At 43.4% G+C, this 15,645-nt stretch overlaps 1 protein-coding gene and 1 long non-coding RNA gene across 9 annotated transcripts in view; one reads left to right on the top strand and one right to left on the bottom strand.

The window, feature by feature from the left end:
• LOC120408674 overlaps positions 1 to 15,645 on the bottom strand; it is an 85,801-nt gene that overhangs the window by 39,343 nt on the left and 30,813 nt on the right. For 6 of the 7 annotated variants that reach the window (XR_005600873.1, XR_005600877.1, XR_005600876.1 and 3 more), the window contains 2 exons: positions 3,588 to 3,766; positions 2,715 to 2,824 (listed from right to left, as the gene is read on the bottom strand). The exons of the other annotated variant lie outside the window; for it this stretch is intronic. This is a non-coding gene — a long non-coding RNA (uncharacterized LOC120408674). Of the gene's footprint in view, positions 1 to 2,714; positions 2,825 to 3,587; positions 3,767 to 15,645 lie in introns of those variants that run through there. 7 annotated transcript variants of the gene reach the window in all.
• Positions 4,977 to 15,626, top strand: LOC120408631 (tubulin alpha-8 chain-like). Of its 2 annotated transcripts, none has more exons than XM_039545785.1 (5): positions 4,977 to 5,135; positions 12,575 to 12,797; positions 13,567 to 13,715; positions 14,135 to 14,815; positions 15,309 to 15,626. In XM_039545785.1, the coding sequence occupies exons 1-5, from the start codon at positions 5,133 to 5,135 to the stop codon at positions 15,600 to 15,602; spliced, it is 1,350 nt and encodes a 449-aa protein (XP_039401719.1). In that variant the 5' UTR covers positions 4,977 to 5,132; the 3' UTR covers positions 15,603 to 15,626. The 2 variants fall into 2 exon arrangements, with proteins under 2 accessions (XP_039401719.1, XP_039401713.1); XM_039545779.1 differs by having other exon boundaries at positions 5,026 to 5,178.

Genomic DNA, 15,645 nt, shown 5'->3' with positions numbered 1-15,645 from the left:
CACTTTTTGCTGAGTATCTCCAGGCATAGGAGTTGGAGATGATTCTACTGCTATCTGACTTCCTTTTGTAAGAGGCTGAAGATTATATTGACACATATTCCCTACAGGGAATTGAAAAATGCCAGGGGAGAAGTACAGCAGCATCTGTACTCAACTGCTTTGAAGTGGAGCCTTTGGAGAGCAGGCTGTAGCCAGGGCCAGCTCTAGGTTTTTTGCTGCCCCAAGCAAAAACATTTTTTGACTGCCCCCCACCCCAGCCCTGGGCTCCCCCCCCCAGCACTCCCCTGCTGCCCCAGCCCTGGGTTCTCCCCCCCCACACCCCCTGCTGCCCCAGCGCTGGACTCTCTCCTTCCCCCCGCACCAGTGCCCTCCCCCCTGCCACCCCAGCCCTGGGCTCTCCCAACCTGCACCCTCCTGCTGTCCCAGCCCTGGGTCACTGGTAACTCGCTCCCAGGGCAGGTCATTCAGCAGGAATTTTGGACGTGCACAGAACACAGACAGGATTGGTTCCCATATGGTTACAGAGCTGCAGTAAAGTGGAACAATTTTCAGCTTGTGTGATTGGAGGATATCTGGATGCATATTATAAGACTGACCTCCATAAATGAGGAAAAGTTAAGGTGCCTTTATTATTCTTTTGTTCCACTCTTTCTTTCTATGGGAATTTGCCAATGCAATATCACTGTCTTCCTTTTAAACAAATAAATTTAAAAAAAGGCAGTGGCTGTTGAAAATAGCAATTCCAGTCTTAAAAACCACTGGGAAGCATTTATTGCTCGATTTTATCCTACTTTTTCTACAGCAAGTTACAGTGGATCAGTATATTTGATTTGGGAGAAATGAAGTAACAGCCGCCCGAATTGAGCTTGAGCACTCCTGAATTTTGAGGTGTTCAAATCTGGAAGGCAGGTGCTAGATTCCCTTTCTGAATATTAGCTAAATCTGGAAAGGAAAAATCAATTTCTGCTTCCATGGGTCAGAAGTGGAAATAGTTCTAAATGCCTGGTACTGTATCTAAAGCTGCCCAAGTCCAGAGCCTCCCCTCCCTTACTTTTCATTTTAAATTCTAGTGGGATCCACGTACCTCCCTTGCTAGACTTCAGATAGAGAGGGGCACTGTCCATTTAGTCCACCCAATTCCTTCTTTGGGGGCTGCGAGGTGAGGTCACACTAGTATCCCTAAGCCAGTCTGGGGAAGTCTTCTGAAGGGGATATCTGGGGTAAAGCCTACTCCTTGGGCACACTTGTTCCCCATTCACAGTGCCACCCCTTTTGACTCACAGCAAACTGCAGCATGGCTTAGATACCTCACTCCCTACCCCTCCCTTTCCTGTTGATAGCTGCCAATGGATTGCTGGGAAATGTAGTTCTTTCCCTGCTCCAGGCTCTATAGGCAAGGAGCTAGGCAAGGAACTCCAGCTCCCAGGGTCCCATGGATTCTCAGCTCCCATGCTGGATCCCCAGCTGCTCCATGGCTCCGTTCTTGCAGGGTTGTGAGAGGCGGGGAAGTGAGTGGCCGAGAAAAAAGAAAAGGAAAAAGGATGGACTGAATGCCGCCCCCTGCAAATGTGCTGCCCCAAGCACCTGCTTGTTTTGCTGGTGCCTAGAGCCGGGAGGACGATGAAACTTGGTGACTTTTTGTTGTGCACAGGTTATCAAATAATCTACCACTGAGATCTCTTGATACATTTCTCCTTCCCTTCACTGACACATTTCAATCATTAGAATTTACAACACGCTAAATAATCACCATCATTCCCCTCCAGTTACGTCTGATGTCACATAGGCCCAGGTCCTCAAAAGGTATTTAGGTACCTAGCACTCATTGAATATCTGGACCTAAGGGCTTGTCTACTTGGCACTTTACAGCACTGCAACTTTCTCGCTTGGGGTCTGAAAAAACACCCCCCTGAGCGCTGCAAGTTTTAGCACTGTAATGTGCTAGTAGAGACAGCGCTAGTAGCTGCGACTACACAAGCCACGTTGCCAGTGAAAACGGGCTGATACACAACATAAAAATGACCTCAGCAATTGACATTGCCATGACTATAAGTATAATAATTAGATATAACAGTTAATAATTTTGCTTAATTACAAACAGATTTCTTTATGTGCAGCATAGTCACCACTTAATGAGTTTTAACTATATTTAAAGTTAGTAACACGTGGGGCTGTCAGTTAACTCATGCGATTAACTCAAAAAATTAATCATAATTAACTCCACTGTTAATAGAATACCAACTGAAATTTCTTGCAGTAATAGTGCAAGAGTTAAGCACAGAAATGAAAGATACATTAAATTGAAGGGAAACTAAGGGGGAAGTTTATGGGAAGACTATAGTTTCCCAGCTCACAATTTGACCAGAGGCATGACTTTTTTGTAAGTGGTGACCGCCCGGATTTCCAACTGAAGTAAAGAGTTGCTGTGGGTGGTCAGCCCCTCTGACAATCATATCCCAAGGTACCAAGGTATTCTTCTGACAAGTGTCATGAAGTCTTTAAGAGCCTCATTTCTGTGTCTGTTTTTAATGCCCTCTTTTCTAGAGCCATCCGAAGGTAACACTCGTAGTTTTCTATGAATGTAGCAGTATCACAAGGTAAACTCAAGCTAATTGATACTCAGTGTTCACACCCATGCATGAAAAAATTTACAAAATTACCCAATTCACTTCATGGTTTGATGCCTTTGTTTTTCACTTGATAATCACAATTGAGGGCAGTGGAAATAAACCAGAAAAAAAGTTCATGATGGATTTTGTAACATACAGTCTACAAAGTTTATATTTTTGTTGGTGCTTAGACTTATCAGCCGTTTTCCTAAGTCCTGCAATACAAAAGCCAGAAAATATCCCAGTATTAATGAATCCTTTAAAAACAGAACGTGTCTATAGAACAAAGAGTTTTAAGATCCAGTGCAGATATCAACCTATCTTTCACTGATTAAAAAAAAAAAAAAGTACTGCTTCAATGCTTTTAGTGTCATAAGTAAGACTACGATTTAGTCACGGTATTTTTAGTAAAAGTCATGGACAGGTCACAGACAATAAACAAAAATTCACAGCCCGTGACCAGTCCATGATTTATACTATAAATACCCTTGACTAAATCTTGGGGGGGGGCACTGTTGGGTGGGGGGTGCCCCGGGGGCTGCTACTGGGGGAGGGGGCGGCAGAGGCACCAGCTGCCTGGAGCTGCTGGAGCACAGTCTGCTCTGGCCACCCCAGGGACTGCTGCTGGGGGTTGTTGCTGGGGGCCACTGGAGCAGTGGCTGCTCTGGCTGCCCTGGGGGCCGCTGCTTGGGCTATTCCTGGGGCTGTTTGAGCAGCTGGCCCTGGAGCCAGCTGCTTTAGCAGCCCTCGGGTCAGCCACACTGGCTGCTCCAGAAGTCACGGAAAGTTACAGAATCCATGACTTCTGCAACCTCCATGACAGACATGGTGCCCTATTCATGACTGATGGGTATTCTACAGCTCATGATCCTGAGTGCAGAACAGGGAGTCTGAGTTTTCCAGGGATATTCAGCAAAAGTATCAAAACACGATTGGCCGGATTTTGATTTTGGTTACACGGCTGCAAAAATGGATTACCTCCATTGCCTTCAGTGGAGTTGCTCTGGCTTTACAATGGTGTGATTGAGATCAGAATCTGGCCCCAGTTGTCCAATGATGAGTTTTAAACAAATCAACTCCAGTAACGTAAGATCACTCCAGAAATAACATTTTAGTTTTCAACAGAACTCAGCGAAGTTCTTGCTTGGTTACAGATTCTGCAGTAAAAGAAAACATTCCTGAAGGCGGGTTCCTTTCCAAATGTTCTAGCAAGGATAAAGTTGTACATGATGGAAAACTGAATATATTTATAGGCTTTACAAATAACTTGGTAATTCATAGGTGCTAAGAAGGAATTCCATACCTTTTACCTATATCTTCTGTGTCTTTTTTCAGCCATGCTGCTTGATGTATCAGCTTGACTTTTTGCAACCAACACAACCATTTTAGAGAACAAATCGGTCAGGAACCAATTTACAAAAATGACTACTAATTTTGGGTGTCCACTTTGGATACTAAGTGCCTGATTTTCAGAGATACTGAGCACTCTCAGCTGCCACTGACTTGGCAGTTGTGGATGCTTATGTCTGAAAATCAATCCCTGTTTCTCAAGTTGGACACCCAAGAGATCCAAATTAGTGGACACTTCTTTACTCATTTCAGCTCTGAGGAAGAGAAGCATTTCAAAGAATGAAGATGAATTGAAAACACCTCTCTAATGGTGCTTGTGGTCAGAATATTATTAAAGATATAGAATAAAGTGAAAATAATACTATTTTATCTTGCAGTTAAAGTTCAATAGTAATAATATTTTATGTTTATCTAGTTCCTTTAAAGCACTGTGGGATACATGGGCTGTAGATTGGGCCGATCGCCATCAAAAAGGTATAAAGTAGAGCTGACCAGAGAATGGCAATTCTGTCTTGCAATTCTGTCTTGGGGTTTCAAAATTTGTTTTCATTCTTAATTGGAATGAGAACAAAAACCTTTCAAAAGTTTTCATGAAGCAGAATTGTGTTGAAATGCCCATTTTCAGATTGAAAAGGTCAGGTTTCCAGTTCAGGTCTCTCTCTCTCCCCACCCTGGACCTCAGAATCCTTCCTGATGAAAAAATTGTTGAAATGGCTACATTTCCAGGAAATGTTTCAGTTTTGATGAAACAACATATTCTGATGAAGTATATTTAGCTGAAAATCTTCCAACCAGCTCTGGTATAAAGGATTAGTTGGAAGGAAAATTTCGTCAAGAATGAATGCAGGGTACAGGGGGGATAAGTGTGGGGGATTCCTGGAGAGAGAGAATGGAATTTGGGGTGTATCTGGTTACAGAGAGGTGCTCTTGTGTGTGTGTGTGAGGCGGTCAGTGATGCAAATAGGCAAGGGGTGGTGGAAAGTGAGGGTTGCCTTGGGGAGATTGTGACCTCCTGTTGGCACTGTGATGCTGCAGGGCACCAGCTGGTGTGGGATGCATGGCATGGGCTCCCTCCCACCAAGCTGCTTAGAGTGATACAGCAGTGGAAACATCACTATCCAAAGCTGCTGCTTCTCCTCATCCGAAAGGGAAGTCAGCACCACTAGAGGCACTATGGTAAGGACGAATGCAGCAACTCCCCATTCGAGGAGGGAACAAGGTATTCTGGGAATGTGAGGACACAAGACTGTATTCTCTCTACTGCCTGCTCTGGAGCTGGGCGAGAGGGAGAGGATCGTGGTTGCTTTTTGCTTCAGTGTTTGGAATCTGTGATGGGGGAGGAAGGGGGTGAATGGGACCAGAGATTGATGTCTTTGATTGATAGACTATAAGGTCTGCAGAAACCTAGTAATTCACCTTGAGTAAACCTTTTAGAAAGATATCCAGCCTTGATTTAAAGACTTAGAGTGAGGGAGAATGTACTACACATCTGCTAAGGTGTTCCAATGTTTAATGACCCTCATTTAACAACTTATGCCTTATTTCCAGTATGGAATTTTCCTAGCTTCAGGTTCCAGCAATTTTATCTTGTTACACTTTTGACAGCTAGATTGAAGAGTCCTCTGGTTAGTACCAGATACCTTCTTCCTGTGTAGGCACTTAGAGGCCATGATCAAGTTGCCACTGGAAGGTGTGTCCTCCAGTCCTGGAATAATTCTTGCAGCTCTTTACTAAATCCTCTGCAACGCTTCAATAATTGGACCAAGTCTGGCATGCACAGGGTTTGAATGCTCCTGGCCCCAGACCCTGTGATGCACTAGGTGGGGGCTTTTTAGTCTGCTTCATCTCATAACAGGAGAACTGAAATGCTGGATTTGAGACGTTAACCCTCACACGTGCAAAGGGGATGAAGAGGCAGATATTATTTGGGGAGGGACTACTACTTCCTCTTCCATCCCCCTCTCCCTCCAACACACACTTAAAAACATGCTGGCAAGGTTCGCATTTTTAACTGAGGCGTGAACTTTTTTTAACTTAATAAAATTTTAAAAGTACACTGTACCCTCAATATATCCAGATGACACATGATGAAATGCCTATAATCTAGAAAATGACAATGTTAAGTACATTTGGATTCTTACAGGGTGTGTGTACATGTCACTTTTTTATTCAATCTATAACTTCAAGCAATACCAAGGTAATAAATACATATAGATTAAAACTGACAAAATTACATCTGATTAAAGGAAAAAAAATACTTCTAAATTGTATTGTTATTTTTGGCAACACAGAGGGAACTCCAGGAGAGTGGTGAGGTAGTTCAGTGTGCAGAGAAATAGTTCATGGACATGGACAGTCTACATTTTCAGAAGGGGTTAGTGATGTTGGGTCCTCAACATGAGACATCACCAAAGCCTGAGCCTCAGAAAGGGCTGAATACTCACCCACAGAAAAATCAAGTTCATTAAAGGGTCTCAGTTTGTAACCCCAACAGTAGAGGCATCCAAAATCATTAGCCACTTTTGAAAATTTACATCACATTAGAAGATGTGAGCATCCATTCAATGGTGCCCACAGTCCTAGCTATGACATCATACCCCTGCTGATCATCAGTGGTTTGTGTCACAGACCCCTGACATCACTGACAGGACGAGGGAGAGAGACTTGCTATTTATCACAGAAAGCACATGAGATTTATAGTGTGTCAAATACAGGCTGGGAAAAACAGTGAGGCAAATTCATCCTGAATGGAACATCATTACATCAGTGGAATTACAAAGAGGAGGAAATTGGTCTTACACCTCTTAACTATTTGGTGTCTACTGTTTATGATTCTGTGTCTTTACTTTAGTAGCATAGGATGGTTCTCATAATAGGAATCTAGAAACGACACAAAACTACAAGAAATATAAAAGAGGTCATAATTTCAGGAACATAATTAAACTATTTTTTTCTGATTATTTTTAACTTAACTTCTCATTTATGTCCCATTCATCTTTCTGATTCTCATCTAAACTAAAATCCCTTTACACTATACTGGCAGTATAAAGCAGCCTTAAAGTGGGTGTAAACATCATTTATTCCCACTTTAATGCCATTTTACCCTGCCACAGTGGGATAAAAGAGGTTTAGTATAAATGAGAATCAGGCCCAGTCTGAGTGTGAGAAGGGTAGAAACCCCTCCAAAACGTAGTCTGAAAGAGAAATGGCCAAAAGACCTGATTCAAAGCCTACTGAAATAAATGGAAGCACTCCCATTTCAATAAGCACAATTGAATTAGCCATTATTCCATGGAAATGCTCATGCTTACAATTAGCAATAGCATATTCTGTCCATAGGCCTCCTGAAGGACTATGATGGGAAGAAAACATTTCCAATTAATTCCCTTTCATTTTGGACCCTACAATTATATTTAAATTCTCTCCTAGTACAGGGCTTTGCTCTGGAGATCCATCCCCCACCACCCACACAGTTTCACCATCTACTTAGATGGATCTAACAACATGTGCAGCCTTTTGGTAGTGAGTACATATGAAAAACAACAAGGTAGCTGCTACCTGGAAGATAAGACTCTACTTCAGTACAGATGAAGCCTAAACCAGACTGTGCTCTAAATGTCTGCAAACTGTATAGAGTCTGGTCTTCTAGTACTGCAGTGCAGATACAGTTAATAAGAGCAAATGTGAACCCCAGACTATTGGACAGGGAATTCAATATACGAGTTTGAAGTAGGGTCAGGATTTAAATATGCTACAGAGATCAGTTTACTATGCCTGGGACTCCGAGGAAGGTCTACTCTCTTCATTGTTAGAGGAACAATGAACTAATTTTAAAGCCATTTACTTTGAAACCCCCCATTTCAAATCTCTTGCTTCTCTTGGCATTTCTCCTGCGTCAGTCAGAGCATTTCCAAATTACAGCAAGTGTAGCGAAGAAAAGGGTTTCATGCAGATCTGCTCTGCCATGGGACTCATCACAGGGAGCTGATTCAAAAGGTAGAGTTAAGATATTAACTGGAAAGGAACAAGATCTGATTAGGGGAAATGGAGGCAGATCTGCAGCCTTTATGAGGCACAAGTCCTATTATGAAATGAATAACTCTCCAGAACAAGCACCCTGCTGTGTGAGAAGATATAGAAAGAAGGTTGATTACCAGAAAACAGCTTTTGTCTTCATCTGAACTGGGTAGAGGTTTTTCCTTTTTTGATGAATGAGCTGGCATATTCAACTTACACCTCTACCCTGATATACTGTGACCTGATATAACATGAATTCGGACATAACACGGTAAAGCAGCGCTCCGGGGGTGTGTGTGTGTGTGAGGGCGGGGCTGCGCGCTCCGGCGGATCAAAGCAAGTTCAATATAACGTGATTTCACCTATAACACGGTAACATTTTTTGGCTCCTGGGGACAGCGTTATATCGGGGTAGAGGTGTATTTACAGCACAGTGCTCATTATAACAGCAGGAGAAGACATGGGCCAGAAAACAGAATGAAATCCTACCTCATCTGAATCTTTCACTCACGAAAAACAAAAACAAAAATCTTATTTGTGTTTAAATAAAAATAGAACATGGCTTCACTTCTAGCTTTGGGTTTGGTTCTTGAAAACCTGAGACATGGTCAATAAGGTTTTATAAAATCAAATCCACCCCTGGTTTTGGCATCTTTAATGATCAGGGAGGCTGAGATGGTACTTTAAAACTTTGAGAATACACAGCATGTTTTTGTTTTTGACTCCAGAAACACATTCCAAAGTATAATGGTCAGGATCTCTGTGCTGTGGAGAGGGATGAGAAAAAAACTCTTCTTGACAATCGTTCAGCACATTTGTAACACAGAATTCTTAGGAGAACATGGTTGTGTTGATCCAGCCAAGTCTGATTCCATTTGTTTTATAAGCTGAGCATGACTGAGCCAGGTCAGCATTCAGATAGGAAGGTTCCAAGAAAAACGAAGTCTGTGGAAGACATACACATCTTTTGGGCATCAAATTGTTGCTTATAGACTACACCCGGACCACTGTACCAATGGGAGAAAACCCGAGTTTCTGTTAACTCAGTAGGTAGCCTTACTTCTTTTCAGTTCAGAGGTCTGGGCTCCAGATCTTGCTGGAATGGATTTCTTAGAAATAAGGATCATCTCTGGTTTAATGTTTAATTTAGAAACAAATCCTGAGCCCAGAATGTGCCACACTATTGGGTATGCTGTGGGATTGTTGTGCATGAGAGTGTGAGAAACTGACATGCAAGTTCCAAGGTTGAGGCTAGTTCTTATCTGCTGGTGTAGCAGTAAAAGATAAATAAATTAGAAGAAAGTGGGACAGATGACAATTACCCTAAGTCACAGCTGTGTGTGTGTGTGTACCTTGTTAACCAATTGTGATTGCTTGATTTTGTAGCTTGTAAATATATAAGAGCATGCTGGAGAGAAATAAATGACTTTGCTGCCAATCACACTGATTGTTGAGCTTTGTTCATATACGCCTGCGATGCAACAGTATGCAAGGCTCAAAAACCTATAGCCAGCCTGTCCTGGGGGAAAGATGACATAATCCATAAATGGGGGCTTGGAGTGCCCTAGATATATACTGAACATACCCTGTATAGTCCTTTGTGAATTGTCCCTCCATGCTGGAGCCATGAGTATGAAGGATAGGAAGACACTTTCCTTGTGAGCAGGTTATTCCATAAGTGACTTATGCAGGGTCTCTTGCACTTTCCTTTGGAGTAGTTAGTAGTGGCCACTGCTAGACAAGAAGCTAAATGATGGTCCACTGGTCTGATCCAGTATGGTAATCCCTGTATTCCTATTTCTGCTACATGAAGAGGAAGGTAATTGAGAAACAGGTAGTGATACAAGTCAATATACCTCAGAATTCTTTGATCTGTATCAGTCTGGGGTCAGACCAGGTTATAGATCTGGAACTGGATTGCTATTGATGGGAGACAGTCTCCTTCTAGTAATGAACAAGAGTAAGATGTCCATACAGATTCTATTAACTCTCTGTAAATAGATTCTGATGCCACTGATGATGAGGTACTGTTGCTTCAGATAGAACTGCAGGCTCTTAGCATAATCGTTCTACAGTGGGTTTGTTCCTTCCTCTGGTCCCAGAGAGTAATGATGGGCTCTTAAGTGTGGCTTTGCTCTGAGAGTCATTGTAAAACTGACAGCATGAGCTTCATGTTGGTTGTTTCATATCAAATTTGCTTAATTTACAAATAAAAAGATGTTTCTTCTAATTGCCAGCCCTGCAAACTCAATATGGAAATTGACAGACAAGCTGGGTTCTATCTTTCCTGCGCAGCATTACAAGTAACAAAGATTCTTTTTTTAGACCAAATTATGCTTTCACTGATACCCCAGTGAATTTAGTGGAGTTGCACAGGGGTATATAAGGCTTAATTTGAAGGCATGTCACACAGCTGTCACAGCACAAGAAAGAACCCAGCTTGATTATCAGATCTCAGGCTGAATTTTCAGGGCTGGCAGTTGGGGGGAACCCCCCCCCCAATCATTTCATTTGTAAGATTAGCAAATTTAAACAGAAATTTTTCCAGACTGAATTTCAGAGCAGAGCTGCACTGAGACCACTTCCAGTCTGTTCAAGGCTTTTATCTTCAAAGAGTGCCTCTCAGCTTCTATAATATAAGGGCAGTTAATGGCTTCTCTTCACTGCAAAGTTAACTTGAGTTATAACTTGAGTGTGGTTGTACTTTTAGCTCAGGTTGGCTCGTCTGTCAGGGAGTATAGGCGAAAGCTTGAGTTAGCACAACTCATCCATGACTGCTCTGCTGTGTGAACCCAGGCTAGCGCCACTTGAATTCCCGCCATGTGCCCAAGCAGGACAGAGAAGTTCTATCATAATTAACTGAGAAAGAAATCACATTACATCACAGCTTGCAGCATTGTAAAAAACCATGTGATAGCCCCCAGAAGTTTTAATGCCATACGAGTGAGTGGAGCATCAGCGTGGACACAAGAGATTGAGTGTTGTTTGACAGTGTGGCTGCTCTCATTTGAGCTGGTTTAACTCCAGAGGAGTAATTCAAGTGTAGATAATGAAAGTTCCTGCTGCAGTGAAGACATACCCTACGACTGACTAGGAAGTGCTTGCTAAAATATCTTATGTTTGAATATACCTCATCCAGCAGCAGTGCTCACCCAAAGGGCTTTTTGTAATTCATACTCTTTGGTGGTCTATAGTGCAATATTCGGGGCAAGAGACATTTATTTTGTTTAGCATTTAATTATTTTTGTTGTGTGTTTTAGTTTTATGTAATTATAGTGCCTTGCTGACATGGCAATAACCACTTTGGAAATTAGTTAAATATATATATGTGCTTGCTCAAAATATGCTTCAATGACACTGACTGCACAGCCATGTCTAAACGTGCAGGGTGCACACCTGTAAGTGTGTGAGTAAGAGCTCTCAGGAGATTAGTTTCACATGTGAAAGATCTTAAGTGTCAAGGGAATGAGGCTGAGTCAACAACTCCTTGAGCTGGGCACTGATGAAAGCATCCTCCAGTCCAGTCTCCCAGTTGAGGGCTAAGGGCTCAGAGGACACCTCAACCCTGTTGAGTTATCCATTCCATTCCATTCATGCCCGTCACCCCAACCGGGGTATGGGCCGCCAACCACAGATCTCCATAGTCTTCTATCCTGGGCCATTCGCTCTAGCTGGTTCCAGGTATAGCCCCCATTTTGCTATATCAACCTGGGTCGCGTCCAGGGGTATTTCTTTTCTTTCTCTTTTCCTTGGGCCTTGGGGGGGCCCTGCCTGGCCTGTGTGGGGTGGTTGGGTTGGGCTGGCTGTGTGGTGTCTGGATCCTGATCTGGTGTTGTTGTTTCTCTCCTCATCTCTGCTGCTGCCTGCTGCTGCCTTTTGACTATCATCACCTCCATGTCCTCCATGGTGCCGATCCTAATCCTCCTGGCTGTGAGAAGGGTGATCGCTTTCTCTTCTTCCTTTTCACTTCTCACATCGCATGCATCTTTTGACTTTTCTTTTTTTTCTTCTCTAAGTCTCTCTCTGTTCTATTGTTGGCGTTTCTGTTTTTTGCTTTTTTTTTAGAGGGTTTTTTACCCCCCCCCCCTCCTCCTTCCTCCTCTCCCTCTTCCTTGGGACTGTTGAGTTATATATAGTTGGAAAATGCTGCATGCTGTGTCAGGTCCCAGTCAAGAATAAAAATAAATGGACCTTGCACATGCTGTTCATTTGGAATCTGTCAGAGTGTATACATGTTTGTGTGCGTATATATATGCGTATACATGAGGGCATGTATTTGGTGTACACAGGTATGTGTGTGAGTGCCTGAAAATCTCCATTTTTCTTTGTGATTTGCTATTTATGTCCTTGTGTAGCTCTGCAGAAAAATACATTCACCATCCTATTTGTAAATAAGAGTTGGAACTTCTACTACAGGCAGAGAACAGAGGCTAGGCCGATTTCCATGAGTCCATGTTGGGTATGCGAGGTTGGAGACTCCAAACCAGAAGTTGGTTTGGGATTTCTGAATGCAGCTATGACACACATATGTGACTATCAGGAGGGAGAAGGGTTGATGTGTATTAATTCTTCTGACTTGTGCTCTGTTCCCCCTACAGCGTGAGTGCATCTCTGTTCACGTTGGCCAGGCTGGAGTTCAGATTGGCAATGCATGCTGGGAACTTTTCTGTCTGGAACATGGCATTCAGCCAGATGGCACCTTCAAGAATCAGTCCAACAAGGTCAACGATGATGATTCCTTTGCCACATTTTTCAGAGAGACAGGCACAGGAAAGCATGTGCCACGGGCTATTATGGTAGACTTGGAGCAAACTGTAGTAGGTCAGTATAGAATTAACAATGGAAAATGGAAAAGATCCTACTCCTATGTGGGTCAGGGTTGGGGTTTAGCTGTCTCCAGCAGTCCTTTCTTTGCATTTCAGTATGACCCCATCACTGGGATAAAACTAACCTATTTCAGGTTTTTAATGCCAGGCAGTTATAAACACTCATCTCTCAAAGGAGATTAAGTCTACTGATGAGAGAAGGGGAGAACACTGACTAAACTTTCCCATAAGTGCCCCACCTTGCTGTCAGCTGAGTCAGGAGGTTAACATTGCTAAGTGTACCTCTCCTCATAAGATCCTCTAACTCTGATCTTATTTGTGGTGATATTTTCCTTTGCCATTTGGGTGTTGTTCAAATTTGAGACATGAGAAGCTGCTGGTGGTGGTAGGTGTTTCCTGAGAATTTCCCATCCCTTTTTTCTGCAAATCTCCTCTCTTTTCTGATGACTTGCCCTCTGATCAGGTGATTTCATTCCTGGCCAGGCACAAGTCTCTCCATAAATTGGCTAACTCTGCTAAGAGAAAGAGACTGGCTTATAAAGCAACATTCACTTCTCCCTTCAGAATTTAGAGAGCATCATCTCTGTGACACAACTTCATTTTCGTACAAACTCAGGGATATTTCTAACATCCTGGTCTCCCATGTCACGTGCCTGCCAACGAACAGCACTGCCAATTAACTACTATTTGGGGTGTTCAACAAAAATCATCATAATTGGAGTGTGTCCATTCGAGGCTTCTTATGGTTTCTCTTTCTTGGACAGATGAAGTGCGGACTGGCACTTACCGTCAGCTTTTCCATCCAGAACAGCTGATCACTGGAAAGGAAGATGCAGCTAATAACTATGCCCGTGGTCACTATACCATTGGCAAAGACAGAATTGACTTGGCATTAGATCGTATCCGTAAACTGGTAAGTGATAGTACATCAGAAACAAGATTCTGGGCTGGCGGCATGAGTAGGTTAATAGGACATATATGTCAATTGGCAGCTCTTGTTTTGCTCCCAATAGGGTCATTGGTTCAGAGTAGAGACGGATTGTATTGTAGGTCAGTTCCCAGATGGATGGAAGACTCAGACAGAAGCCTAAAATGTAGGTTCCTGCAGCTTAAATACTTCACATTTATCACTGTAACAGCAAACCAGTAGTGATACCTATCGAGCCCACACCATTATGTGAGAGGTTGTTATCGAGTCTTTTCCCAGCAAGACCTGCGCTGATCTCTGTGCTGTGTTTTGGATACAGATGTCCCAGCTTCAATCTCAGGATGCGCTCATGGAAGTCTCAGAGATTTAGACTGATTCCTTTTGTTCTCTGTTTGGCTTTTCAGACTGATGCCTGTTCTGGGCTACAGGGATTCCTGATTTTCCACAGCTTTGGTGGGGGCACTGGCTCTGGCTTTACCTCCTTGTTGATGGAACGCCTCTCCCTGGATTATGGCAAGAAGTCCAAACTGGAGTTTGCCATCTACCCAGCCCCTCAAGTCTCCACTGCAGTAGTGGAGCCGTACAACTCCATCCTGACCACTCACACTACCCTGGAGCATTCAGACTGCGCCTTCATGGTGGACAATGAGGCCATCTATGATATCTGTCGTCGCAACCTGGACATTGAGCGCCCCACTTACACCAACCTTAATCGTCTCATCAGCCAGATAGTCTCATCAATCACTGCCTCTCTGCGCTTCGATGGTGCCCTCAATGTGGATCTGACAGAGTTTCAGACCAACCTGGTGCCCTACCCTCGCATCCACTTCCCCTTGGTGACATATGCACCCATCATCTCCTCTGAGAGAGCCTACCACGAGCAGCTGTCAGTGGCGGAAATCACCAGTTCCTGCTTTGAACCCAACAACCAGATGGTGAAGTGTGATCCCCGTCATGGAAAATACATGGCCTGCTGCATGCTGTACCGCGGTGACGTGGTCCCCAAAGATGTCAACGTAGCTATTGCTGCCATCAAGACCAAGAGAACTATCCAGTTTGTGGACTGGTGTCCAACGGGCTTCAAGGTGAGAGGGACAAAGACACTGGCACTGTATATTAAAGGGACATTGTCAAGTAGTCCAGCCCAAATTGTGATTTCAACTCTTGAACGTTTTCCATTTGTGAGAAAAGGGAATGGTTAGAAGTGTGTGTGTGTGTGTGTGTGTGTATAATCTTCAGTTACTCCTTTGGAGAATGAACATGTCCTATTTACATATCCTACTTCCACAGCCTCTTAAGCAGTCTCTGTGCTCCCTGATCTCCTATCCAGTTTTGGTTGCTCTCCCTTGTTCTCATGGGTTATAGCTGAGAAATGAATAATCCAAAAAGGGCAACATGGATGATTTTTGCCATTATGGTAATTTAATACAGTGGTTTCAGCCCCCTAACCCCTCTCTTTCCAACCACGTATGAGGCTACTCTGACTTTTCCGCCATGTTTATTTGACTTTTGTTGTCTCTCTGGATCCTCTTTTCTCCCTCGCTCTTTTTCCTCCCTCTTTCTTGTTCTTATTACCAGGTTGGAATCAATTACCAGCCTCCCACAATAACACCCGGAGGAGACCTGGCCAAAGTGGAACGTGCCGTCTGCATGCTAAGCAACACCACAGCCATCGCTGAGGCCTGGGCAAGGCTGGACCACAAGTTTGATCTGATGTATGCCAAGAGGGCATTTGTGCACTGGTATGTTGGTGAAGGCATGGAGGAAGGGGAGTTTGCAGAGGCCCGAGAGGACTTGTCTGCACTGGAGAAGGACTACGAGGAAGTGGGAACCAACTCATTTGGAGAAGAAAATGACGGGGAGGAATTTTAAATACACTTTGCCCCTTGCTGCATGCAGGATTGTCTTTGTGTCT

The sequence above is a fragment of the Mauremys reevesii genome, linkage group 1 (genome assembly GCF_016161935.1).
Source record: "Mauremys reevesii isolate NIE-2019 linkage group 1, ASM1616193v1, whole genome shotgun sequence".
Classification (NCBI taxonomy): domain Eukaryota; kingdom Metazoa; phylum Chordata; order Testudines; family Geoemydidae; genus Mauremys; species Mauremys reevesii.
Note: the sequence above shows the minus strand (reverse complement) of the source record. Positions and strands in the feature narration are given on the sequence as shown.

Bases quoted from the DNA above. Each gene is read 5' to 3' on its own strand.
- LOC120408631 (XM_039545779.1), top strand. From the start codon at position 5,146: ATGCAGCAACTCCCCATTCGAGGAGGGAACAAG. The intron at 12,798-13,566 runs GTCAGTATAGAA...TTTCTTGGACAG, and splicing joins CTTGGAGCAAACTGTAGTAG to ATGAAGTGCGGACTGGCACT. The intron at 13,716-14,134 runs GTAAGTGATAGT...TTGGCTTTTCAG, and splicing joins TAGATCGTATCCGTAAACTG to ACTGATGCCTGTTCTGGGCT.